The sequence below is a fragment of the Mustela nivalis genome (genome assembly GCF_964662115.1).
Source record: "Mustela nivalis genome assembly, chromosome: 13".
In the NCBI taxonomy this organism is placed as follows: domain Eukaryota; kingdom Metazoa; phylum Chordata; class Mammalia; order Carnivora; family Mustelidae; genus Mustela; species Mustela nivalis.
In genome coordinates, this window is record NC_139032.1 from 91795350 (window position 1) to 91822704 (window position 27355).

Below are 27355 nucleotides of genomic sequence, written 5' to 3' on the forward strand. Positions count from 1 at the left end.
GTCGCTCTTCCTGGGAATGTCACCGCTCGCCCCTCCGGTGGAGAGCCTCCCAGGAACCTGGAGAGGCCTTTGGGGCCGGCTGGACAGTCAGCAGAGGAGGGGAGGGGTCCAGGGGGCCAAGCTCCCCAGCACCACCCCGTGCAGGTCCCAGGGGCTGCCAGCAAGATGCGTGTCCCAGCGCGAGTCCCTGAGTCATGCTGCAGCCCTAGTCCCACCACCAAACCCCGGATCCTGCGGGACTGTGCCGGGTGGGCGGCGTTCCCACTCTGCTCCCATCTCTGGCCCTGCCCGTGCTCGGGGACCAGGAGCTCTGAGCCGGGAGAGCCGGCAGACCTGGGCCGCCACACGGCTGGGTTTCTGGGGGAGACCCCAGCGGCCGCAGACTTGCTACTTGAGTCCAGGATTCTCCAGATCCCACCGAGAGACTTGGTTGAGCTCAGGAAAGTGCAAGGTCTCCGAGGCCACTGGGCCTGGACATGAGTCTCGGAGGCCTGGCCGAACAGGTTTTCTGATCTGAATAACGGGGAGCATGGTCTGACGCTTGCTGAGCGAGGGGTCCCGGACAGGACCGGACCGTCCCCAGCTGGGTCTGCAGAGCCCAGCGCTCAGAGTGCCGGCAAACCTGGTCTTTGCCGCCAGGAGACGCTCTCAGGGTAAGCCCCAGCCGGTCGGGACCGTTCCTCCGTCCGTCCGTCCGTCGGTCCGTCCGTGCAGGTGGCCTTGTTCCTCCCCTGGCTGTTTCCCCCTTCCCGGCATTCTCTTGTCTCCTGCACAGACGCCCACCCCCCCGCCCATCAGCCAAGACGCTGCTCCCAGCCTCATTCTATTACCATGAGCTCCAACGGCGGGAAGAGGGCAGCAGGGGAGGGCAGGCGGTGTCACACAATTCTGTTTCACGCGGGATTTCCCAGACAAGCTGCTTCTCCACGGGACAGCTAGTGGCCTCCTGGAGCGCCCTGGAGGAAGCGCCTCTGGACAGATGACTGAAGTCCCTTCCCCGTTGCCAGGGTTGCAGGACCGAGCAAACAGAGCTTCTTCAGGAGCCTCTGCTGAGTTTAAATTTCAGAAAACCAATGGATAGCTTTTAGCATAAGTATATCCCACAAAATATTCGGGGCAAACCTACACAGAAGCATCGCTGTTTGGTAACATCCTGTGTTTTTACCCAGCAACTTCACAGGACACTCGGAGAAGGGTCTACACGGGCCTGGGGCTTTACCAGGGCCGGAGGGGAACCCACATCCCACCCACTTGCACCATCTGGGGGTCTGGGGCTGGGTCCTCACCCCAAACACAAGCGGCCACCCGCTGGGAGCCCTCGGGCAAGTGCCTCATTTCACCATGAGCAAGATGGGCAGGTCAGCAAGGAGAGTTCACCTTCTCTTACTTCAGGATTTCATGTGGGGCCTTTAGGGATGGCCCCTGGGGAGCGTCCAGTGGGTTCAGTCCCTGGTGAACTCAGGGGGAGTCCACAGCAAATTGCCCCCACCCCCCCTTGGGTGACTCTGCTAGCCCAGCCAGCCTCCCTCCAGGACACCAGGCAGGTGACCCTCCCTCTGGCCCAGAGCAACCCGCCGGCCCAGTGCGTCGCTCTGTGGAGCGGAGCTGAGGACAGGCCAGGACCGGGGCTGAAGGCAGGGTTCTCGCAGCAGTGACCCCTAGGCTGACCACGCCTTTATTCCGCACACACTACGGGATGCCCTTCGGTTCAACGGCAAAGGAGGCACTCTTCGGCCTCGAGTCCTGGACACCCCTGCAGCAGGCACCCCGAGAAGCAGCCCCAGTAAAGGCAGCCAACAAACCCGGGTCCTGGGACGGAGCTGCTGTCCCCTGGGACTTTCCCGCCTGGTCCTCCCAACCCCGTGAAGACCTGATTCCACAAACCTTCCCACACTTGTCACTCTTGCTGAGTCCCCTGGAGGATGTGGTGCCTCCCACCCTCCACCCGGAGCAGACAGGCTGCTCGTCTGGGGAAGCAGATGTGTCTGGTGAATGCAGATTTCTGGGCCTGCCCAGTCCTTTGATTCAGACCAGGGAGGTAGTCCCAGGAACCTGCATTTTTACCCCAGGTGGTTCGGATTCACACTAAAGCGTGTGAGGCCCCACCTGGGGGTAAGGAGCCCAGTGGCCCTTGGCTCTAAGCCCACGTGGACCAGGAGCTTGTAAACCCGAGGGAAGGAGGCCCCACGTGGCCTGGCGATGGGCAGGAGACAGGAGTGGGACCCAGCTGCCTTGGGGGTAGGCTCCTGTGTGTCCAGAGCAGAGCGGCTGGTGGGGCGGAGGCCGAGAGCTGGGTCCGGAAGCAACTGTGCGGCCGAGCGTCGGACACAGGCAGACAGGCTGGACACAGCCGTCCTCTCGCTCACACTCAGGGCCACCGGCCCAAACCACCCAGAGCCTTTGGCCTCCATATCTTCAGCTACGAAACAGGGTGCGGATGGCCTCCTGCGCACGGGAGTTGGGGAGCCGGAGGGTCCTTCTCATGCCAGGTCACACAGCTCACCCAGGCACCCTGACGAAGGTGCCTCTCTGCTGAGGGTCCTGGTCACCGAGCTCCTCTGCCCGCACCTGCTCCACTGCCAAAGTGCAGGGTCCTTCCTGCACCCTCCAGGGTCTGCGTCTGTAACAAGGGGCTCGCCCCAACTCATCAGCCCGCAGTGCAGGGACGCTGGCCTCTGGCTGGCAGGGTGGGCCCCCCCACCCCGGCACCTCTCCCGCGGACTGCCCCCCACTCCGCAGCTAGGGGCCAGGGCTCCAGACCGAGAGCCTCGGGGAAACGAAGAACTGCCTGAACCAGCAATGTTTCGCTTTTTCTAACAATGAGACCTTTTCTGAGTTTCCCGGTGCAGCCGGGGGGTGCGGGGGTGTCCAGAGCAGCACGGAGACGGGCCACCCCGGCCGGCCCACAGCCCCCGAGCCCGCCCCTGCCTGGGGGCGCCCGCGCCGGAGACACACCCACGTGCACAGACGCAGGCCTGTGGGCGCACCGGGGCACCTGCGTGCGGAGTGAGCGCGCACACCTGCGCACGGGAGCACGCGTGTTCACACTCGCTCGCCGCGCACGCGTGCACCCACACGTGCACACGCAATGCACACGTGCTCACACCCGCCGCACACGTGCTCACAGTCGCTGCCCACACGTGCACCCCCACATCTGCACCCACACGTGCGCACGCGGGTTCACTGACCGCACACGTGCGCACGCGTACGCGCCCGAGCCGCGGGGCAGGGGCCTGGGGACAGGGAGGCCGGGAGCACCGGGGCTTGAATCTTCAAGCCCCGAGGAAAGGGCGGGTCGGAGACTAGGAGGCCCGCGGGGCGCAGAGCGCCCGCTCCGAGGCTCGAACCCGCGGCCCCCGGACGGTACACCGCGGCCATGGAGCACGCGCTCAGCCGCGCGAAGAGGGCTCCGAGCATGCGCAGGCCGCTCGCCCGCTCCCTCCCGCCCCTGCCCCCGCCTCCAGAACCCACCGTTCCAAGCGCGGGCCTCGGTCCGGAAGTCCGTGGAGCTGCTCTCCGTTCCGCGTCCTCTGATTCGCTCTAAACCACAGCCATTTCCGCAGGAAGTTCCGCGCCTCTGCCCGACCGTCCGCGAGGCGTGTCGCTGCCGGAAGCGCGCGCGAGTCCTGTTTTGTTTCCGGGGGAATCTCGTTTCCTGGAGGACGCTGGGGACGTCCGCGTGTTCCTCCCAGCCTCTGATTGGCTAGTTTTATGAATACATTAGTGCCGGGAATGGCGAGTTTTTCCACGCGCGGTCACAACCGCGGGGATGTGGGCGATCGTGTGCGAACCGTGGCGCCTCCGCGCCGCGGGCAGGTGTCCGGAGGGGTGCCTCCTGCCGGCAGGCCCAGCCCCGCGGCCACCGCAGTCGCCGCAAGCGAAAGGCGGCGCGGGTCCGGCGGTATAAAAGGCGCGCGCGCCGCGGCGGGCAGCGTGTTGTATGAAAGGAGAGAAGGTTAGCACTCCCCTTGACAAGGATGGAAGAGGCCCTCGGGCCTGACAACACGCATACGGTTAAGGCATTGCCACCTACTTCGTGGCATCTAACCAACGTTTTTGGGGCCCGGGGCGGGCAGGAGGAGGAGGAGGAGGTGGGGAGGTCCCAGCCCCGGGGGAGGGGGTCGGCCGGCGGGGGGCCGGGGCCGCCGCGACCCCTGCTCGCCCCGCGCTCCCCGTGGCCCCCCACGGAGGCTCCCCCCGAGGCCCTGCTGGGAGCACGAGGGGGTCCCCGACCCGGCGCCCCGCAGCCGCCGCGCAGGGAGCCCCGGCGACGGCCCCGCGCTGGCCGGTCAGCCGAGCACCGGCGGCCGCTGTCCTGGGGCAGGAGCTACGACCTTCGCGGTGCGTCTGGGGGTCGGCGGGGCGCGGGTGCTCCCGGGGCGCACGCAGCCCCCGGCCCCGGCTGCCCGCTCTGCCCCGCCTGCGCCCCGGCAGGGTCCGGCGGCCGCGCCTGCCCTCCCCCTGCGGGCCCTGCCCGAGCCCCGCGCACGTGCCGGCCCGGGGCGCACAGCTGCCGCCCTCGGAGCAGGACCCGCGGGCCGCAGGGACCCCCGGGGCAGCCGCACGGGGCCGGGTCCCCGCCGGCCCTCCCCGGTGCGGGGTCACGGGTCCCGGGACCCGCCGGCCCGCAGCCCCCAGTTCCCGCCGACGGGGACCCGGGGCCGCCCCGGTCCGCAGCCCCGACCCGGGAGCCGCGGGACACGGTGCTTCCGGCCGCGCCGCGGGAGGGAACCGGCCCGGCCCGCGGGTTCCGGAGCTCGGCCGAGGCCCCTGTGGACCCCCGCGCGGAGCCCGGGCGCGCGTGCACGCGCAAACACGCGCCGCGCGTGCCCGGGGTCGCGGGGGCACGTGCACGCGCCCGCGGACACGGAGCAGCCCGGAGGAGCGCGGCGTCGGGGCGTCCGGTGCGGACCGAAGGACGGAGGCGGGCCGGGGGCTCCGCGAAGCGCCGGGGAACCGGGACGGAGAAGCGGCGGGAAACGGCCTCCAGCGAGGCAGGACACGGGACCCGCCGAGCGCCCCGCGGGCTGCGGGCAGAGCCGCCGACTCTCCTGTTCTGTCTATGCGGGCGCGGGCGGGGGGGGGGGGGGGGGGCGGAGCAGGGCGCGGGCGGACCCCGCACGGAGCCCGACCGGTGGGGACTGGATGAGCGGAGCCCGCGGGCGCCCCGGAGCCGCTCGACCTCGGGGCTGGGAGTCGTGTTGACTTAGGCTGTCAGGGGCGCCTGCGCGGGTCGCTGGTCAGCCTCGCGCGGGCCACGATCGCGGGGTGCGGACTGCGCCCTCCCCGCGGGCCCTGCGCCCAGTGGGTCCCTGCGTGCGATTCTCCCCTCTGCCCGCGTCCACGCTCGCTCTCTCTGAGCAGATCTTTTCAGAAGTAGCTTTAAGTGACCGGCAGAGACAGCAGGACTGTGCGCGAGCTTCCAACGGTGCCCACTGGGGTCCCTCCTCGTGGTGACCGTCGCGGACCGGGGCTCTGCGCTCCTCCCTGTGTGTGACCCGGTCAACAACGAGCACAAGCAGTGACTTTCTCAGCAAGAAACCCCAGCTTTCCCAGTCGGTGACCTGCCCTCCCCCGACCTCGGAAACAGCTGCACATTCAACACTCAGGAAGGGGAGACAGTCTTACTGGACAAATGTACAAGACATGAAAATTTTTATTTTTAAAAGAGAGAATGTATTTGTACACAAATCTACAACAGAGAATTCAAACGTAGAAAAAATAAACTATATCCAACGGCACAGCGCTCGCGTCCACACGCTCTGCTCCTAGGGCTGGGCCTAACCCCTTCAGGCTTCCTACAAAACACATGGCAAAGCAGCCCCCAGGCCCCCGCGCTGACCGTCTGTCTCTGCACGCAGCAGCCCACCTGCGGGAGAGGCCAGGGAAACAAGCTGGGCTGGGTCCCGCACGCCTTCTACTGGAATGCTCGGCACCACCCTGGGGCAGCAGCTCCTGGAGCGGGTCCCGAAGCCCGCCGAGGACAGCCCCAGGACGCAGGGCTCAGGAAAGGCAGGGCGGGTGCAGCTCCATCTGCAGACCCGACACTGGCAGGGCCCGAGCCTCAGCCACCAAGTGCTGGCAGAAGAGGGGGGCTGGGCCACAGACTGGGCCCCAGGCCTGGCGATCACCAGCAGCCACACCACCGCAGGTTCCCACAACACATGCCGGACCAGGCAGCACCCAACTGCTGGCCCCAAGGCCCCTAGCAAGCCTGCAGGTCCCCAGATGGGCACTGGGCCCGAACCAGGGCCTTCTGCAGCCCACACTGGGCCGCAGCAGCGCTGGGCAGGACACGGCCGGGTGGCAGCTCCTCTCCAGCTGCATGTCCCCAGGGTGTCCCCAGGCCCGATGCACGACTGACCTACAGGGAGAGCCGAGTCCTTCCCGCAGGCATCCTCAACTTCCTGCCACCACGGAGACTTTTTCAAAACGGTCCAAGGGCACCGGGGCTCAGCGGGAGAAGGCCGGCACGGCGGCGCCAACACGCCCCGTTGTTACCAAGGCTGCCAGCCGGGGGACGCGGGAGCTTCGAGCGCGACGCCAGGCTGTCGGCACAGGGACCACGAACTCCCACACACAAAGGGTTTTTACACGGAAATAACCTTACAGTGTTCTGCGTTTTCCAGAAAGACCGAAACACACTGGGCACGACTACAGCAGGAACCAGTGACCGCGGACCGCGTCACGGGGCGTCTATGAACAGACAAGGGGGCCGGCCGTGGGGCTCACAGCGCTTGCACTGGGGGGTTAGATACCGAAGAAGGTACAGAACGTTTACTGGAAAAAAACACAACTCATGATAAAGTGAACTTCACTCTCTGTAATAAAAAATTAAAAATTCTTGTTGACTCTTGTTTGAACACAATACGGACTAGAAACTTCCCCCGACAGTGAGAGCGGGATCGGCAGGAAATGCCACCAGCAACTTCGAGAACCTTCTGGTGGGAGACCCCCCCGCACCCCCCTCCCTGCCACACCGTCCTCAGAGGCGGCCGAATCCGGGCCCCTCCCGACCCCCAGGCCCAGATGCAGGGGCGCCCTTCCAGACACGGCGCCGGGCCGCCGGCCACCGTCCTGACCGCCCGCAGCGCCGACAGCGCCCGGCGTCTAGCAGTCGCTCTTCCACAGCTTGATGGTCTTGTCGTTCTCCAGGGCCGCCGAGGCGATGATGTTCTCCGTCGGATGGCACGCCGTCGAGATCACCACGTCTGCAACCGAGACGCAGCCACGTCGGCACCTGCTGCAGACCTGCTCTGCCGCCCCAGGGTCGCGCTCGCACCGCCCCCAGGGCCCCCGCCATAACCGCCCACACTCGGGGCCAGCACCGTGTGCCCACACCGGGGAGCAGGAGCACAGAGGCGGCCGCGGCGCTGGGAAGGTGGCAGGTGCACGATGCGGCAGCCTCCGCAAGCACGGGGGGCAGCAGGAGCACCAGCAGGGCCTGCTTCGGGAGCCCGGCCCAGCACCCAGCACAGCAGGCCCCAGTGGTTAGAGAGCAGCACGGGTCTCGAAGTGTAGACAACCTGCTGCGCTCACGGGGACCAGAGCCCATGCTCCCGCCACACCCCCCCTCCCCGCTGCTGGGCCTAGGCACACTCCCCAGGGCAGGCTCTGCCTCCACCAGGAAGCCCCCACCTCCCGAGCAGCTACGAAGTGGTGGGGGGGCTGGCAGCAACCGAGGCCAGGGCTGCTTCCACGGAGCTATTTACGTGGGCAGATCACGCCACGTGGCGTCTGACCTGTAGGTCGAGGCTGTGTCCCCAGGGGGTGGAGGTGGCTGTAAGGGAGGGAGCAGCGCAATCAAAGGACCCGACGATCGGCCTCCCCAAGAGTAGGCAGGGTAGGGGCAGCCTCCAGGGGACAGAGGTGCCAACACAGGCGGCCCTTAGTGCAGAAGCACAGGCCCCAGAGAAGTGGGTCAGAACCCTGAGAACAACAGAGCCTCTAGCCCACGGTGGACGTCCTCGGACCCACACGGACCACATCCGCACACGGAGCCGGCCCTGGCCAGACAGGAGCTCGGACAAAGCCACCTGCCAGCCGCTCCGGAACAAGGAGCATCCCCTGGGCCACGAGGAGGCCGAGGAAGACGAGAAGCAGACGGCATGACCACGCACCCTGGCTGTGTAGACGTGGGTGTGCGGCCGGCCCAGGGCCCCACGCTCACCTGTGTGGCCCTGTAATTTCTGTACGATCTCCTTGGTCTGCAGGTTCCAGATGTACACCAGGTTGTCCTCGGAACCAGATACGATCCACTGCGAACAGGAAGACGGACGAGGAAAGCCCGGTCAGAGCAGGCTCGTGAGCAGGAGGCCGTCTCCTCACACGTCCACACCCGCCCACACCCGCCCTGACGCTCCCCCGCCCCGCATTGCCGCGAGGCCGCACTCAGCCATCAGAGCCTGCTGGGACCGAAATTGTTTCCTCGAATCGCCACTCTCTCCAGGTCACGTCCAGTTCTGCCGAACGCCACCACCCACTCAAGTCACGTCCCAGCTGGGCGAGCGCGTGCATAGGGCCCCGGGCTGGGCAGCAGAGCCTCGCGGAGACAACGCTGCGCCCTCGGCCGCCACCAGGGAGAAGAGGAGCAGCCCGGGGACGGGCACCCTGCTATGGGCACAGAGGAACGGCCCAGGCACACAAGCCAACCTGTGATGGGGTCACCGCTCAGAAGGGACAGCTGGAGGCGAGGAGCTCCTTAGCCTGCAGAAGACCTACCTTCCCTCCAGTGACTGAGAAATTGGCAAAAATGCAGTATTTCTCATTCTTGTGGCCGGTGTACGTCTTCAGGCACTGCAAAGGCAGGGGCGGTCATGTCCATGGGGTCCCCATTTCCCTGCACCGTGGACGATTCTGGGCGTCTGGAGGGCAGGCATTTCACAGCCGACTAACCTTGGCCCTGAGAGCGCCCCACACACCCTCAGCGCCTCACCACAGGGCGGAAGCTTCCCCCGGCGGCCTAGTGAGCTGCGGACTCCCCATTCTGACAGACATGCCCCACGCCGACCCAACGGAGGTGGCTCTGGGAGCCCCTCTTGCTTCGGACCCCGGCTCGGCCCTGCCCCAGCACTCACCTTCCCTTTGCTGTAGTCCCAGAGCTTCAGCGTGCTGGAAGGCAGAGAGGGGTGAGTCACCTGCATCCCGAGAGTCCCCGCCCCCGCGTGCACGCGTGTGGAGCAAAGCCAAGGGCCGAGCCCCACCCCTGGCACGCACGGGGGCCCCTCAGCGGGCACGTCCTCTGACGCGTCCGAGCACAGTGTGCGAACCCCACATGGCTCCGCTGCTACGAAGAGGCTGCTGGGTGCTCCGGGAATCAGCCCGTGGCTCGCTCCCACCACGAGAGCGAGAGGGGAGCTTCCAGAAACGTCCAGACCAGATCTCACGGCCACAAACCAGCCCCCTCTCCCTGGGCGGGAATTCGCTCTTCCCGAGGCCGCCGACAAGCGCCAGCCGCGGGGCCCTCTGGCACGCTTCGGGGCCAGGTGCGGGTCCCCAGAGACCCCCGAAGTGCACACGGGGCAGCCAAAGCCTGAAGGCCTGCCCAGAGGGGGCAAAACCAGCACCAGAGCTTGCTGGGGTGAAACCCAGCGGCTCACGGGCAGAGCCGGAGCTGCTGCGAGGCCGCCCCTGCCCCCACTCCTGCAGACGGGGGGCCAGCAGGAGGAGCTGCCCTGGCCACACGGTGGCCACCAAGAAACCTGGACCCCAAATCCTTCCTCCCCCTGGAGACCGGGCCCCCAGCAGGGCGCCTGCATCCCGGAAGCCTCCACCCACCGGAAGCGCGGCCCACGCACGCACAGGACTTAAACCGCTCAGTTTACGTGTTGACCCTGGTAGGAGTGACGTCCCCCCCACCCCATGGGCGGCGGTGGCACTTACTTGTCCAAGGTCGCGGCCAGGATGTACTTGCCGTTGGGCGAGAACTTCACAAAGGACACAGGCGGGTTGTCGTCATCTGCGTGGGAAGCACAGAGCCGGGCTCATGGGAGGAGCGCCGGGCTGCGCGCAGGGGAGGGGCGGAGAACAGCCTCCCACCACCACACGGGGCCATCCGAGTGCGGACGCTGCCACCGGTGCCCACACCGCCACCTAGAACGGGTCCCCAAGGAGCCCAGCACACCTCCCTTCTCCCGTCCCTGGCACGGCCGGTTCTCCTCGATGTTTCTCGGGTCCCTGACGGGGGCCCGACCACCCCCTCTGCCACGAGGGCTTAGGAACAAAGGGCCTGTGGCCAGTCAAACTCGGGGTGCCTGGCCTTCCGCCAACATGGGGTCAATTTCCCCACGTGAAACGGTCTGCAAACGCCCCACCGGACTGAGAAAGTATCACCGCTGAGGAAAAAAGGACTCGGGTGAAGCAGCTCAGATGTTCTCTGCTGCCTAATTAAAGCAAAAGGTCTGCGAAGTCCGTCTAGAAACAACCCTGCTGGCACGACACTGCACCCTGGCTTCTACACCCGGGTCTGAAAGCTCACCCCGGGCGGCCCAGGAATTCGGTAAGAGCCACCGCCAGGGGCTGCCCAGGGCGAGGCCAGCATGTGCAGCCGCGTGACAGCCCTGTGACCCTCACATCGGGAGGAGCGCGTTTCCCCCCAGGTGAGAAGGACAGAACCAGGGCCGTGCACCCTGGTGCCGCAGCAGGGGCGCGGCAGCCGCGTTACCACCTCGAGGGACCTGGCCACCGCACGCCGGGGGCCGCTGCTCCCTCTGACACGTCCCAGACACTGCAAAGGCACATGAGAAGGCGTGAGGCCAGAGGGCCCTCCTCGGGGCACAGAGGCCACACCAGGAAGGCAGGCCCCCAACTCCGATAGGGGAGGTAGTGCTGGTGTTTCCAACCCAAGCTCCAGGACCAAAGTGTCGCAGGGCCACGAAGTTCTAACCCCCTAGACCTGACTTTACGAACAGGCTGGGAACACGGCTTCACACTGCCTCCCTCCCGGGGACGCTGCGGGGGTCGGGGCCTGGTGCGGGTACCTGCCGGCTGCCAGCCTGGAGTGAGCTAACGAGCCCCTCCAGGCCTCCGCTTCCTGCCCGGCTGCGAGGTGGGAGGCCGCGAGGATGCGTGTTAACATCCACGGCGCTGGACACAGCAAGCGGTGGGCAGCTCCCGCGGGGGCTGGGGCGGCCTCTGGGGACAGAGGCTACGGACTCGGCATATGTCACTTCACTAGAAGTGTGGACTCATGAAGCAAAAACCACACAAAGGCCACCACTGGGCTGACAGCACCCCTCCCCGACTCCTCACGTCGGAGCCCCAACACCAGCAGCTCAGCTCCTTATGGACACAGGCCTCGCAAGGGGCAGACCCGGTTAAAATGCGGCTGCTACAGAGACCCTGCTCCAGTCTGAGCAGCGTCCGTACGAGAGTAAAACTGGACGCCGGGGATTGCGCGCACACGAGACGACCACGGGAAGGCACGGCGGGGAAGTCGAGCAGAGGCCGCGGGAGAAACCAGGCCTGCCCACGCCTGGGTCTCGGAAGCCAGCGTCCAGGACGCGGGGATAAATCCTAGGTAAGTCGCCCAAGCTGGGGTGCTTTGCTGTGGCGGCCCCAGGTGGCCCCAGCCAACGTATAAAGCCACATGTGTCCCCGAGGCCCAAGGGAAGGCTGCGGAGCCTCAGAGGCGCCACCTCCTGGACAGGGTGTAGCCCCCCCCCCCCCCCCCCCCCGCCGCCCCGGCCCACCCGGAGCTCTACCAGATACCCCGTTTCACACCTGACCTGAAACTGCGGGACCCTCCAGGCGGATTCTCAAAACCCAGGGCTGCCTCCCCATCGCTTTCAGGGGCTCGGGGCCCTCCACAGGCTCAGCACCCACCCTCTGGCCACACAAACACCTGCCTTTCCATGACCGACCCCCGTCCATCTGCAGAGACCCCAGTGTCCGTGACACACCAGCAGACGGGGTTCACGTCAGGGCTGGGGCTTCGTCACGTGTGCTCAAGGAGTGATGCAAGCAGCGCCCCCACCAAGGGTCCGCCAAGTGCAGGCAGAGGGTCTGAGGGGCTCATGGGGCTGAGGACACGGCCGGGCAGTCCCGAGTAAGGGCTGACCGCAGACAGCACGTCTGCATCTGTGCACGTCTTCCCAGAAACCCCACGTGACGGAGGAGGGGACAGCGACCGCCGCTGGGAGGGACACCCGCCAGAGAGCCCAGGCCGCGGGGACTCACCGATCAGAGTCTTCAAGCACTGGCCCGAGGCGGTGTCCCAGATCCGACTGCAACGCAAAAACAGCAGCAAGTTCTTACAAAGCAAGACAGGAGCCACTCGAGGCACGTGGGCTCCCAGCGAACACGGACGTGGAGACGAAAGCCCGGTGAGGCGTGTCTCAGCTCCCGGCTGCTCCTTCAGCAGCAGCCCTCGCCCCCCACAGGGGCCTGGCCACCGTGATGGGAACAGAGGACAGGGAGGAGGCGCTGGGAGCCCCGCCTGTTTTCTGGCACAAACACTCCAGCTTGTTTCCACAGAACCACAGTACCATACGGATTTTCTGGACGTCCCTCTAGTTCAGGAGCAAGAGAATGTATTCAAGGAGCTGCTGCCCAAGACAGACGTGCCGGTTCCGGCGTGTCGGTGACCTCCGTCCACACGGACATGGCTTCAGCAGCAGATGCGCGTTAGTGCCTGGCCGTCTGCGCCACAGGCCCAGCAGCAGGGACACCAGCTCACAGGGTGACCCTGCACCTGCCTACCCTGGCCAGGGAACATCCTGGCCCGGGGGACGCTTCCGCGCTGCTGACTCCCTGACCGTGGGGGGCCTGGGGGTGGGCGCGGGGTTGGCCCTGGCTGCGCTCTGCCTGCCCCACCACGCCCCTCTTCTGGGAGGGACCCCGGCACAGGGCACTGTGTCGTGTCCTGCAGCAGCACACGTCAGGGCTGGGTGGAGGGCCCAAGCCTCGGATTTGCTGCCCAGGCCACAGCAACCCCCCCGGCCTCCAGTCCTCCTCACCCTCCCGGCACCAGCTCCACGGTGTGCCCTCCAGGCCCGCAGTCCGCACCCTCTCACTGCAGAAAGGCTGTGGGGGGCCCCCTCTGTGGAACTGCCCCGTCTGCCAGGCAGGGGCGGGTCCCCACCAGGGACATGTCCACAAGCCCCAGCTCACTGCTTCCTGTCCTCCAGTCACACTTTCTCCACGTCCTTGTCCCCTCCCCCGTTAGGCGCATCCTGAGTTCCCGCACCTCCCTGCCGCCGCCGTGCTCCCCTGCGAACCACTAATGCCCGGGACCAAGGAAGGCCGTCCGCCTCAGTCTCACTTTGTAACCAGCAGGGCCCAGCGGTTCGGAGCAGGGGCACAGAGCCCGCGTGCGGCACAGATCCTGGCTGCCACCCACCCACCCGCGCTGGGAGGACCACCAGCGCGTTCAGCTGCCTCGGCTCCCCTCCTGCCGAGTGGGGACGGCGCGGCCGGGAGGCTAAAGTCCGTGCTGGTCAACCGTCGTGTCCACGGCTCCTAACTCGAAACACAGACCCTCTGGAAGAGAGAAAGCTCTATCCCGTTAACCAGGAGCTCCCAACACCATGAAATGAGGGGCAGAGGGGCCTGGTGTGCTCCCGATTTAACTGGACACGGGTTCAACGCGTGACGGCGAGGTGACCAGTCTGCCCCACCAGCGTCCTCCACTCGAATCTCCATCAGGGGTGGCTGCCAGGTCCTCGCAAGCACCTGTCTGGACTCTGCCGGTGACACATCAGACACCATTCACCAGATTACAGACTTCCGGATGTCAATCACACCATGACAACCCTTTCAGTGTGTGAGAAACCCCGGGGTCGCTGCTGGGCCCAGCCTGCGGACGGCTCCTCTGGAATTCCGACACCCACATTCCCCAGCGAAGCCTGGGTCTCTTTCCAGACTCACTGCAGGGCTTGGGGCAGAGGGTCACGCCAGCCCCGCCGGGTGCGTCGGTCAGGGCCCCTCCTTGTTCTGTGGCCACCAGAACAGCTTCCCTGCGTCAGGTGTGCGGGATCCGGCCCAGCTCCAGTGGGAGTTCACGGGCCGCGCGCAGACCTTCCGCAGCGAACGGGAGCTCGCCAGATGCGCCCTGCTCCCCGCTTCCTCCCCGCCGCCGCCCTGCTCATCCTCCCTGCTTCCTTACCGGAGCTCCTAAGCCTTAAAGACCGGGCCGGCCTCAGTAAAGACACCGCCTTCTCACGGGTCTCTCTTTCTCCCTCCTCTCTAGAAGGTCTGCAGAGCCCGTCCAGACAACCCCCAGATCACTCAGGCTCGCGCGACACAGCACAGGCTGCAAACGCAGCCAACACACGGCCATGGGGTCGCTCGGGTGCGCCGGGCCCCGGACACGCTCTAGGCGACGTCTAGGAGCGACACCTGCTGCCTCGTGGCCCTCACGGCCCCAGGCCCCGCGTGCTGGCGGGAGCGCACAGGCCCCTCCCGCCAGCTGTGCACGGCTCACTCTGCGTCTCTCCCCTCGGGGGACGCTCCGTCCGGAAGCCCCAGGGACACGCACCCAACTGCCCTCTGCCCACCGACGCCGCTCGCCCCCGTCGGCTTCAACCCCTTGCCAACCCTCTGCTCTGCTTCTGGAGAACAAGAGGCAGGAGGTTTCTCAGGCAGCGTGACAGCCTGCGGCGAGGGCATCGAGCTGCCACCGTGACGCCCGGCGCAGCCGCTCGCCCCCTTCCGTGGCGTTTTCACTGGATGCTTTCTGGTCCCCATTTCCGCTTTCTCGTTTCCTGTTTGCTACACACGGACGAACTCTAGCCGCGCTTTCGCTCTCCCTCGTCATCGGGAAGCTCTTCTCGGGGCATCCTGCAGCCGCTGGCCACTGCCCGCCGGCCTCCTCCCGGGGAGCGCGCGGGATGCGCAGGAGGCGGCCCCCCGCAGGCCCAGCCTCCTCGCGTGGCCCCGGCCCAGTGTCTGCCGACGTCGGCGGACGCTGACTTCGACACTTTCTCTCGTGCCTCTGACAGAGCCCTCAGCACTCAGCTGACGAGCCCCGAGCTGCACCAGCGGTATTCACTCAGGCCACACTGGACGTTCCATGGGGAACCGTGTCCCCCCGTGGTGGCATTTCCACGCCACATCCCCCGCGGGACGCAAGGCCGCTCCGGAGCCCGCACGCCCCCGCGCCCACAAGGAGCGGACTCTGGAGCCGGAGCGCCCCCGGCCTCCCTGCGCCAGCGGCCCCCTCCGGCCCCACGTCCGTCCGCCTGCCGCAGCGCACAACAGCAGACCCCTGCCCCGTGTTCGTGGCTGTCCCCAGAGGCCAGAAGACCACCCTTCAACAAACGCACGCTGAGAAAGGGACGAGAACGTCCTCACTTACCAGAGCCCGTCGTAGCTACTTGACACTATCAAGGATCCGTCCCGATTAAAATGAACCTAGGAACAGAGCGGGGAGAAGACACTTACTGCCAAGTGGCCAAGGCAGACTGCGTCCCGACTGCCGTCCCGCGCACGGGCGCCCCCGACAGACACGCCCCACGCGCCAGCACTGGACGCGACGGGGCCTGCGGCTTCCTGCCGATGCTGACGGACCCTTGAGCGACACCGTCGGAGTGACTTTTACTGGGTGTCTCAAGCAACAGGCCCTTTGTTTCACGACGGAGGACTGAATTTAGGAGGAAAACTGAGTCCAAACACGTCTTGAGAAGCAGAATCACGTACTACAGAACGTGCTCTCGAAACGGAACAAACGCGCCCAAGGGACCAGGCCGCGGGGAGAAGAGGCCGGGCCTGGAGAGCCCGTGCGGGCGGGCGTGCGCTGACTGGTGGCGCGGAGGTGTCTGACTGGGGCGACCTGGCCGAAACCATCTCGTCTGACCTCACGTTAAATAAAGAAAAACCAGGAGAGAACAAGTCACTTGCTGGGTAACCACCGGAAGAAGGCCCCCGGCGCGACCGGCCCCCGCAGACCGCACCTTCCGTCACCTCAACGCCCAGCCCCCGCGGCCCCATCGCCACACACACCTCCGCGGCCGACGAGCCCCGGTCTCACAGCTAAACCGTCTTTGTGCGTCTTCCCTGGTTTCCCGGGACCCAGTGGGAGCGAAGGAGCCGCGATGCCAGGCGAGTCCTCCGCCCACTTCCACCACTTCTACTCGGAGACCCGGATGACAGGCCCACGTCATCCAGGGCGAGCCTCTCCGTGACCACCAGCACCTCGCAGACACCACCTCGCTCCCTGCCACCCGCGGCTCATTTCCCACGTGAGACCGAGGGGCACGGGGTGGGGGCGGGGCCGTGGCCGCCTGCTGGTCCGCCCCAGCGCCACTGCCCAGCTGGCCCTGTCTCTCCTCGGGGCTCGGGGCTCTTGGCCTCGGGGCTGCCCGTGTGGCCAAAGCGCACCTGACTCACGAGATGCCAGCTGCCCGTGGCTGTGATGGCCACGCTGTTTCCAGACTCTGCTGGACGTCCCCAGGGGCCAAGCCACATGCCCAGGAGCACCTGAGAGCCGGCTGCACGGAGCGCGGGGCCCTGAGCCGCACCGCGGCCGCACTCTTGGCGGATGCAGGCGACATGGGCCAGGAGACAGAGCAGCCAGGCTCTAGACTCCGGGCGCCGTCCGCCACAGGGACGATTCTCAGCAGCTACGGCACCACGCTAACAAGTGGGATGAACTTGGCTTTATTTAACCCAAAGTCTCTACGGTACCACCCACCATGTGGCCGGTGTTGAAGTCACCCACGAGCCACTCCTGACTCCCTTCCATTTCACGGACCCGTCGAAGGCGCTGAGCGCCCAGAGCACCTCACGCCCCCAGCACGACTCCATCCGGGCTCCTGGCACTTCACAGGCTGTGCCACCGGCCGTCTGGCTGGCAGCCTCCGGCCGGACTGCTGGGCCCCACGTGCAATCCAGGACATACTCAAGAGGCTCTTTCGTGTCCGTCCCTCCCTACTGGTGGTCTTGGCAGGACGGGCTCGCAGGCCCGCTACCTACCCACGACCACCCGCGCCAGCCCCTTGAGGCGACTGTCGAACTCGCCGCCATCTCTCCGACCACGCTCGTCCCCTTCTCCGGATTTGCAAAACCCTCTATCACGGCCCACTGCACCAGACACTGACAAGTGGACAAGGGTCCCCAGAAGCTACCATGGCAACCTTGTGCTCTGCCTTGTTCCCAAACACATCGGGACCTCGCGGCTTGGCTTCTCCCTGCCAGCGACACTCAGGTGCAAACAGCAACGGGGCCTCCCGGCCCATCCCCCACACCCGGAACGGAAGCACTACGAAGCCTCAACAAAGGCAAGAAGTCGGACCCTAACAGGGCTGCCGAGTCCGCACTCGGATGACAGACACTCGGAGCTCCGTGGGGGCGAACAGCGGGCAGCAGGGAGCTCCCGCGGAAGCAGCGAAGCAGGAAGCGGGGTGAGGACAAGGAAACGCCACAGGCCATGCGGCTGCGGCGAGGGCCACAGGATGAGGCAAGTGGACAGGAGTCCGGACAAGAGCGGACGGGGCCCGACCCGGGCAGGAGGAGGGGCGGGGACGGGGCCGCCAGCAGAGTCCGAGCCGTGAGCCTTCCTGCTGGAAAGCCAGGTGCGCCGCAGGAGCCCGGGGACAGACACCACGGGTGCCCGAGAGACCGTCCCACGGGGACGCACAGCAGCTGTGGAGCGCCCCGCCACTCAGAGGACAGCGGAGAACACATAAAAACCAGGGCTCCTCGGAGGGGAGACCGGCTACGAGCAGTGCGCTGAGCGGCGCGGGTGCGGGAGTCACTCTCTCCTCGCTTCACCTGTTTGCCTTTCTTAAAAGGACATTTCACTTCCGTAAGAGACAAACACTGGACAAACCCTGCCCCTGCTCAGGCTAAGAGTCCGACCCGCAACGCGCCCCCTACCCCCCAACTCGCAGGCCAGCGCCTCCCGGCCTTCCTCCGGCTCACTTCCCGGAGCCAGCCCACGCCGCTGCCATGCTCTCCTTGGACTGGGAGTCCCCCGCGGAGGGCAGAGCACCAGGCGGACCAGGCCCGTCCCCACAGCGCACGGCCTTCCTCGGAGCCCTAAGTGCGGGCGGGGATTCTGGGCGGCGAGGGCCCCTCGAGGCCGCGGCAACCAGCGCGCGACACGTGTCCTCGACACATCCGGCTCTGCAAATGGTCTCGGCTGGGCAAAAAAGCCCTTCCAAGGCTGAAAATGCTTAAAATCACGCACCTACACGATTTCGGAAAGTGAAAAGGACCATCTGCTCAGTAAAAATAAGCTGTTTACAGGATTCCTTCCCCTTTCCAAAAAAAGGCAAACTTGGCTAAGAAACGAGTCTAGGCTCTCTGCTGACAGAGAGGAGTCTCCTGGCCGCTCAAGCAGTGAGGTTTGCGATCCAACGGGTCCTCTAACCCCGCACGCTCGTGGCACACACGGCGGGCGCGTGCCCCAGGCAAGCCGCAGAGCGCACACAGCGCACGCGTGGAGCCACCCTCCCCGGGCTCTCCGCCTCAGCTAGGTCATCCCGACCCCCTCCGCCGCCACCCCAGGACCAAAGCCCGCTCCACTCCAGACTCCCATCTCTGGGGCCGCACTGCCCGATGCCTGGCCCTCTTCCAAGCCCGGCCGTCCTACCCGGGCCATAGGACTCGGCTCGGGGACACCACAACGGGCCCCTCGCCCACCTGTGCTTTCAGGGGTCCAGGACCGGGAGGCCTCTCTCAGGGTCCCCCGTGCCCCCTCCCCGGCCATCACCCAGTCCTGCGCGGAACGCAGGGCCCGTTGGGACTTACCGCTGACACCGGGTCCGAGTGCGCAGGCAAAGTCTTGAGGCACTTCCCTGTTTTCACGTCCCATATCCTCACACTTTCATCAAACTGAAGACAAAGGAAAAGGTTAAGGCCCTTCCATGGCGGGGGCGGGGGGATGCCTGGTCCTCTGGAACCCAAGACCTGCCACCACTGCCCCCTTCGCTCCCCAGCACAGCAGAGAAGACTCAAGGCTCAACTCCCAGGCCCCCGGCCCCCCACACCCCGAGGCATTGCACTTACGGAGCCCGAGACAATGAGGTTGGACTGGGGGTTGAAGTTACAGCAGAAGACGTAGTTACTGTGGCCCTTCAGGGTTTTCAGACACTTGCCCTAAAACCAAGTATTGTCAGACTAAGTTACTCCCCAGTGGTTATTTCAACACCGAGCCCACAGGGGCCCGAAGGCACATCTCCCCCCAAGCGGGGCCGCCCGTGACCAGCTGGTCCCCAGACTGCCCTCCGACTCCCACGACGTGCCCCTCGTCCAAGCACGGGCTCGGCCAGGAGCGGTACCTGGAGAGGCTTACCGAGCTCACGTCCCAGATCTTTAGGGTTTTATCGTCTGAGGCAGAAACAAGGAGGTTGGAATCTGACGACCAGGCCACATCCGATATGCCCTGGGGAGCGAAAACACAGAGCTACGACCTCGACGGGACAGATACGGCAAACCAGCGAAGGGCAGATCGTCCGTCCAATGACACGGAAGCGTATCGCTCCACCATCCAGACCCTCAAGCTACCCGGACCACACAGACGGACACTACACGGTCCCCCAAGGAGAAGTGTGCTCTCTGCAGTCTGGCAGAAACTTGTCTGGGAAGGTCAAAAGCATTTGCTTAAAAAACAAGAAGCAAACAAATAACTGGGGGCTGGGGGCGGGGATGGGGAGGTTAGAGCCCCACCGGAAGAGCCCAGGATGGGCCCTGCCCCCCACACCAGGAGGCCTACAGCGGCCCGTGGCCAGCCCCAGCGAGCAGGGCTCATACCTACCAGCTTGTGACCAGATATGGTTTTCTCAAATTTCCCATCATACGCTCCCCAGATTTTAATGAGTTTATCAGCAGCTGAAAGAAAGGAAGACCGAAGAACTGGGTGCTTCAGTCATCCTGAGTACAACATCAGGGGTTCCCGGGAGAGCCCTGGAACAGTGTGAATCCCTCAGGAACCCCTGTGAGCAGGCTCCACGCACAGGGGACCACCAGCGCTCGGGCACAGGCCGTCCACCCCTTCCCCTCGCCCCCAGGCCCGTCAGTTCAGAGTGGCAAAGGTCCCCAGTTAGGGCGAGGGGCACACAGCCGGCTGCAGTGCCCCCGCGGCGGTGTTAGGGAGCGAGTCCTCCCTCTGTCCCCGGCCTCCAGGGGCAGTTCAGACGGCCTCTGACAGGAGCTCACACCCTGGTGATACATACACGAACTTGCCAGCCACTCCCCGTTCGGGCTGAATTTCACGGAAGACACGGCTTTCGTGTGGCCGGCCAGGGTGAACTTGAGAGCATAGTTGGGTTTCACGGGGGTCGGCTGTCGAAGAGACAGTGGCAGTCATGGAGCAGTAACCACGGTGCTGGCTTCCGGCTCAGACCCACCTCCTGAGCCCCAAATGCACACTCCAGGCGCCTGCTATGCTCTCTGAAGTTGCCGTCCCAGCCGGACGGGTTCACACGGGGCTATCCCCCTCCACAGCCCTGCTCCTCCTGCAGCCCCTCCTCAGGGCCCCTGCTCCAACAGGGGCTCAGCACGGAGGCCCCTCAAGGCCTCATCACCCCCAACACGACCGGAAGCCCCGTCTGCGGCACCACGTGCAGCAAGCATAGCCTGAAGGTCACAGCCTCGCTCAGAGGCCTGTGTGTGCAGCCTGGTGTCCACCAAGGGGGTTGGCAAACCTGCCTGGGCACCAGACCTGTGGGGCCAGGGAGGGGGCTTCACGGGAGGCTCTCTGGGTCCCACAGAGGATCTCACAATCAGGACCAGAGACCTTTGTTGGAGATAAAGCCCCTCCGCAGGGGACACGCCTGGGCCTCGGCACGTGAACAGGCACTGGTTAGGCGTGCGGTCGATGACTGAAAACGCAGAGTCTGAGAAGCAGCCTCTCCGGGGAGTGTGCGGCCTGGGCACCCCCCGCGATTCCCCCACAGCCCTCTGGGACGTGCCTTGCTCTGCGTGGCCGAGGAGGAAGGGGTGGGCTGTGCTCTGGCGGCCTCCGTCTCTGGCTTCTTCTCCTCCGTTGCCATGGCTCTAAAGCCCACCGGGCAGGGGGACGGGCCGGGAGGCGCGGGAAGCGGAGTTCACAGCTCCACCGAAGGTCCCCGAGTGCAAAGAACTGTCTGCTAACGAAACCTACAGCGGGGGGCTGAGGCCAATAAACAAACCAAATTTTACAAGTTACTTCCCAGAAAAAAGGATGAAAAACCCCTGCCCACCTTGCTGGGCCCTGCAGCAGACACGCCGCTGCAAACGAGGAGCCCCCTCCCTCTGTGGGCCCAACTCGCCCTCACCCTCCGCACAGCTGAGACAGCAGGCCCGGGCCCCTCTTGTCCACAGAATCCCTGGCCCCACCTTCAACGTGCTCCCTACTGTTATCCTCGGCTGGAGAATGTAGCACCATCGAGGCAAACAAAACACAATTTCCTTCAAAGGGCCCTTGAAATGTCAAAAAAAAAAAAAAAAAGAAAAGAAAAAAAAAAAGCCAAACCAACCCAAACTGCAGGAGACTGAGCTCCGGGGTGTAGAAATTTGGGAACTCGTCCAACGCTCACAAGTGATGCCACAGTGCTTAGCCGCCATGTTTGAAAACAGACGCCCCAGTGGTCTGGGCCCCCCGGGGGGCCTTCCCTGACGCCAGGCACAGACACAAGGCTGCCTCCAGAACCCCCGCAGCTCAAAAGGCGCCCTGTCCCCAGCGAGCCGATGGCAAGACACAGCCGGGAAGTGAGAACCGGGGCCAGCGTGCCTGCTGCGAGCCCCGAAGCCCACGGATGGGAGGGCGGCAGCCAGCTCGCGCCGCAGGAGGGGAGACCGCGGCTCAATTAGGTTTAGGCGTGACAAGGGGAGCTGCCGGCGGTGCGGGAGCCCAGGGTTCCAGAACCTGGCTGCGCCTCCTAGAAGCACACCTGGGGACTCTGAAACGGGGGAGTGGCAGGGCGTGCTCACAGACGTCGCTGGCCATCCAGCTCCCATCTGATTCCGGGCAGCGCAGCGCCGTTCAGCGGGTGAGTTTGCTGTGTAAATGCTAGCGTGGCGCCCCACACTGAAAGCTCGTGCGCGACTCCCTGTCGCACCGAGGCAAAATAGAAGCCGTCGAAAAAGAACATGTCCCGAAATCTTTATCCAACGGGAGGGGAGAGAAAGGACAACACGACCCAGCCATGCAGAGCACAACAGATGTGGCCCTGGCTGGCCACCTGCAGCAAGGGCTCCCACCCCAGCGTGGACGGTGCTGCACCCAGAGCCCCCAGTACTGGAGCGGGGGAGGGGCAGGTCGCATCATTGCACCCAGGGCATGAAGCTGGTGCCCAGTAAGTGCTAGCTGCTTGGTGATTCAACCTCGTGCAACCTGGCCGTGCCAGCTAACCCGAGCTGCCTTCCCCATGGTGGGGTGGACAAGCAGGGAGCAAAGAGGTCAGTCCGGAAGGACTTCACCAAACCCAGCATCTGAAGAAGGTACCGGAGGAGCCGAGGGAGGGGTGGGGGAGAAGGGCCCTGGGAACAGAGGAGGCTTCCCTGGGTCCACGGGGCAGACCTGCTCCTTTTAACACAAAAACTGAGACCCACCGAGAGGTGAGCTGTGACTCCCTGCCCTCAGGTGAGGACCCGGGAACACAACAATCTCCCAGAGAAGGGGTCAAACCCCTCCCTCCCAGCTCAAACCCAATCTGCGGTCCCTTGGGCTAGCAAAACACGAACATGTGAAAAATCAGGGGGACTGCAAAGAAGACAATTTCTGGACTCAACGCCCCCCGCCCCCCGCCCCGTTTCCACTTAAGAGGGGAAAAAGCCTTGCATCTTCCATCAACACTCTGGGGAGGCGTCAGGGTAGCAGGTCACAGGCTCCGCGGGGAGTCCACGACCGGGAAGGCAGCTGTGCTGCGGGAACACGTGTGTGGCCTCCAGACCACATGCCACCTCCCCCGTCTGCAGTCCCGGGTCTCTCACCCAGGTGAGCCTGACCACCCACCCCCCGGCCTCCCAAACCTGACTGCTGCCCGGCACTGCTTCTCAGATGCAGATTCCTGGCCCACCGCCAGACACTGGGCCCCAGGTGAGGTCACCTGACGTGCAGGTGACCAGACCAAGAGTGGGGGGAATGCCGCCGCCCCACCTGTTCTGCCTCCAGCTTCTACCCGACCTTACCTACCTGCCTTCTGGGGGCGGGCCAACCTCAGAGGCAGCGTCCAGCGCAGCACCTGCCAGGGTGTCAGGGCCTGGTGAACGGACCTGGGAGGGAAGCCGGGATGAGAAGGCTGCAGGGAGCGACTCTGCCATCCCCCAAAATGGCTCTGGCACACCAGACTGGAGGTGGGGCGGGCGCGAGGGCAGGAGCCGGGGCTCTCGCTGCGTGAGGGCGCCCCGCACCTGGGGAGCCCGCTTCTCGGGGAGACACGGGGCCTGGCGGGCTGGGCGAAGGGCGGGCGGCAGGTCGGGGTAGGGGCGTTTCTGCAGGAGAGGAGAGCGGACGGGTCGCGCGCCAGGCCAGCGCCAGCCGGGGTCTGGGGTCGGTCTTCCGAGCAGCAGCGGAGAGCAAGGGGGAGATGCGCGCGGGCTGCGGAGGGAAGTCACAGCCCCCGGGCTGGGGCTTGTCAGCTGGCCGCTGGGGGAGGGGCGGCGGGGGAGCGGCCGCACGGGTGGGCGCTGGGGGCTCCCCGGGACCCGCAGGGCGGTCGTGGGGGGATGTTCGGGGAGGGGGCCCGGGACCCGAGTACGGGGACGGGGCCGCGGCCGGGCGCGGACGAGGGGCGCAGAGGGGGCACCCGGAAGGCAGGCGGTGGGGGCGCGGGGCGCCTGCACCGGGAGGGCCCTGGCGGCGCTGGGCCGGGACCTGGGCCTGGCCCGCCGGAACACGTGCGGCGACGGGGCGGCCCGGGGGCGGCAGCCAGCGTCGGCCCCCGCCCGCACCCCGGGTGCAGTCCCCAGGCTGGCGGCCCCGCTTACCTGCCGGCCGCGGCGGCGGGGCGGGCGCTCGGGGCGTCGCGTCGCCGCCGCCTGGGCGGGAGCCGGGCCGAGCTGGACGAGGCGGCGCGGGGGGGCGCCGGCAGTGCGCGTGCGCGAGAGGCGGGGCGGCGGCGGGGCGGGGCGAGCGCACAAAGCCAGCCTCTCGGAGGGGCACTACGGGGAGCGGCGAGGGGCAGAAAGCCTCGGGCGGGCCCAACGCCTTAAAGGGACGGCTTGCGGAGCGCGCTTTCCCCTGCGCAGCGGTAACCTCTGCGTCGGCGGGCGTCCGTCCGTCTCGCGCACTTTCTAAAAACGGAAGTATTGACACCTCGGGGAAGTGCCGGGCGCCCCTCGACAGCTCCCCGCCCAGCTCGGCCGGCAGCGGCGCCCCAGGAAGCAGCCGGGCTCGCCCCTGGGAGTCGACGGGCGGCAGGTCCCTGGCGCTCCTTGTGGGACCCTCGCTCCGGGGCCGCCGCTCCCCTTCCCCGGGCGCACGCAGCTGCCGGCGGCGGTCCGCGCGGGCTCGACCCCCACGCAGGCCTGGTCCTCGGCCGGCAGGGACCCGGGGCGCTCCCCTCCCGGAAGCGGGGACCCTGAGCCGCAGGCTTGTGCGGCCCCCGCAGGGCCGACCCCCCCCCCCGCAGAGCCGACCCCCCCCCGCAGGGCCGACTCCCCCCACCGCAGGGCCGACCCCCCCCCCCGCAGGGCCGACTCTCCCGCCCTGACTCTCACCCCCGCAGAGCCGACTACCCCCCCCCGCAGGGCCGACCCCCCCCCGCAGAGCCGACTCCACCCCCCGCAGGGCCGACCCCCCCCCCCCCGCAGAGCCGACTCCACCCCCCGCAGGGCCGACTCCCCCTCCCGCAGGGCCGACCCCCCCCCCGCAGAGCCGACTACCCCCCCCCGCAGGGCCGACTCCCCCCCCCCCCCCCCGCAGAGAGCCTGGTCTGGGACCCGCCGCTCTGTGGTCACCCAGTGCGGCGCTCTGGGTCGGCCAGGCGGGTCGCCGACGTGTGTCCCCGCCAGTCCAGATGAGGAAGGGGAGGCCCAGAGGGGAGGGCTCGGCCGAACGGGGATCTGGGGTCCCGCGCGTTCTCGGCCGCCGCGCACACCCGGTCGGGCTGTGGTCCCGGTCCGCCCACTCCGCGGCCGCGACCCGACCTGCGGAACCATCTCCAGGGCAAGACGGGACCCCGAAAGCGCCCCAGGAGCCCCGCGCACGGAAGGACGCCCTCGACGGGCAATGCCCGGGGAGCAGGGCGCGTGGTTGTCCCGGACTCGGACACGGGAGCTGAGGGGAGCCCCAGGAGGATGCGGGGCCCGCTCTCTAGCCCTGGCCCAGCTCCGCGTGGATCTCCGTGCCTCGGAGCCTCGCCACCCGGGCCGCCCTTGTCACGGCGGTTAACGGAACCAGCGCGGGGTGAAGGACACTGCCCTCCTCCTGGCCACCTGGGCCAGCTCGGAGCCCATCGTGTCTCCCCTCCATCAACTCCGGGGGGCTCAGCCATCCATTTCTCTCCATCCTGGCCCCAGGTTTTGTCTCCCAAGGGGTCTCTTCCAAACCTTCCGGAAGCTCAGTCAGAATAAAACCCCCAGTGCTGGATCTGTCACCCCCCCCCCCCCGGGCCGGTAGCAGACTCAGAGCCAGCTCCCCATTGCTCTCAAGTCCAAATCCAGCGTCTGCTGGCAGAGTTTACCAGACTCCCCGCTCTAGCCTAGCAACACCCCTGATCTGTGCGCCCCAGGTCCCGGCCCCAAATCAAAAATACCTCCAACCCTCCAGGCAGAGCTGGGTAAGGTTTGGTACCCAGAACTCAGAACTCAGACCCGGTTCCCCTCCTCTCTCCCCAGGAGACCGATCCTTCCTGTGAAAATGAGGAAGCCCCGTTAAGTGCTGCTGCAACCCATCCTGGCGGCCATCCCTGAAACAGCACAACCCGAGAACACAGCAGATAAAGCAATTTAGCAAAAGCAGGTGATCTGCTTTATTGGCGAAGTCTTAAATCCATTTATATCCCTTCCGAGATGTGGTCGGCTCAGAAAAATCGCAGTTAGAAATGGAAGAGAGGGTGAAAACTGCGGAGAGGGGAGAACGTTCTGGAGATCGTTTTTTCCAGAACATTAACTGTGCTTTGGCCAACGGGAGCTCGTTGGTAAATGAACCTGTTTCCATGAGCAGTTTTTATAAAGACAGTGTTTCTCAAGGCTGTCTCATCAAGCAGAGCTCAGACCTGTCTGGGCACCTTCTGCACGCGCCCGGGGCCCTCCACCAGGCACGTCAGGGCGCTCACGGCAGGTGGCACTGAGAGGCGGAGGGGGCGCACTGGGGGTCCCATTCTCTGCTCGGCGTGTTGCGTGTGTTCACGTGTTCTCTGTCGCACCGTCACAACGAGGCTGTGAAGGGGGGGCCTTTACTCCTTTTCCCAGCGAGGGAGCGGAGTCTGCCAAACCCAGGAGGGCACCACGGGGAGGCAGCAGGAACGCTGTGTGCTCCCCGGTATGGGGGGCAGGAAAGCACTAGTCCTCTGATGCCAAGCCCAGAGCTTTGGATTCTGATGGCAATTAATGAGGGAGGGGTCTGGAAGTTGGGGGACAAGGGGATGCCCAGGACCCAGGGCTTCCAGTAGCCCTTCACCAGCTTCCACACTAGATGGCCCACCTCTGCTGCTGGGTCACCATTCCAGCTGCTGACGCTACCCAGAGACCCCAAGGCTCCCACCAGCCCAGGTCAGTGGGGGCCGCGTTCATTCCTCTTCCCCGATAGCGACCCCGGGGGCAGCCAGTTTGGGAGACTTGGGTGCCCATTTCCCCTCCTTGGGCTCTCTCCCTGCCCCTGCCCCCGGTCCATCCGCACACATGTTCTGCCCAGCATCCCCGGGGGCCCAGTGGGTCTTCAGCTACCCTGAGTCAGAACGGCCACGCCCAACCCCAGTATTCAGGAAACCGCTTTTCGTCCTGGCTGTGCTCTCATCCTTCCCTCCGCAGTCTCTTTCCCAGGGCCAGAGCGAGCAGGTCGGACCGGTCCTAATGGCAAATTCCCTCCCTCAGCCTTTGCCCCGGGTGCGTCTCCCCCTGTCCCATCCCTTCACTCACTCCCCACCCCTCCCACCGCGACAGAGCACCGCAGCCTCGTCGCCCTTCCTCAGCTCCCTTCCTGGTGTCTCTCCCAAGGGGGACAGAGAGCCCGGTTGGCCTGGTCCTCCCATTTTAGAAATGAAACCCCCCCCCCCGTCCCGGGGGGACAGTCGCTGGCACCGTCCCCAGTCACTGGCTGAGCCCCTGGCTCAGCCCAGGGCTGCCCCGGTGGTCTGCCCCTTTCTGTCCCTACCGGCGCCGCAGCCCTAGGCCCCTCGTCAGCGTCTCCCACCCTCTGGGCTCGGGGGAGTGGGGACAACCCTCCAGGGCGGCAGAGCCTGCTGGGAGGGGCCCACAGCAGGGACGCAGGAAACACCGTGCGAAGGAACGAATCCTGGCGTGTTCGCTTTCCCTTCCTGTTGGATTTCAG

The 27355-nt window shown here is 66.0% G+C and overlaps 2 protein-coding genes across 11 annotated transcripts in view; one reads left to right on the top strand and one right to left on the bottom strand.

Annotated features, from left to right (window-relative positions):
* LOC309846771 (uncharacterized protein) overlaps positions 1-27355 on the top strand; it is a 399750-nt gene that overhangs the window by 350233 nt on the left and 22162 nt on the right. The window lies entirely within an intron of this gene.
* WDR5 (WD repeat domain 5) lies at positions 5639-25816 on the bottom strand. Of its 10 annotated transcripts, none has more exons than XR_014302129.1 (16): positions 23851-24410; positions 23057-23136; positions 20853-21052; positions 20115-20223; positions 19697-19770; positions 19235-19324; positions 18949-19038; positions 18691-18774; positions 15296-15351; positions 12178-12224; positions 9883-9958; positions 9078-9111; positions 8722-8796; positions 8171-8258; positions 6611-7211; positions 5639-6529 (listed from the first exon to the last, which is right to left on the bottom strand). XR_014302129.1 is itself a non-coding variant. In XM_082696247.1 (16 exons), the coding sequence occupies exons 4-16, from the start codon at positions 20931-20933 to the stop codon at positions 7111-7113; spliced, it is 1005 nt and encodes a 334-aa protein (XP_082552373.1). In that variant the 5' UTR covers positions 20934-21052; positions 23057-23136; positions 23851-24156; positions 25012-25816; the 3' UTR covers positions 5639-7110. The 10 variants fall into 10 exon arrangements, 8 of the variants coding, with proteins under 8 accessions (XP_082552373.1, XP_082552372.1, XP_082552378.1 ...); XM_082696247.1 differs by adding an exon at positions 25012-25816 and having other exon boundaries at positions 5639-7211; positions 23851-24156; XM_082696246.1 differs by adding an exon at positions 24823-25816 and having other exon boundaries at positions 5639-7211; positions 23851-24156.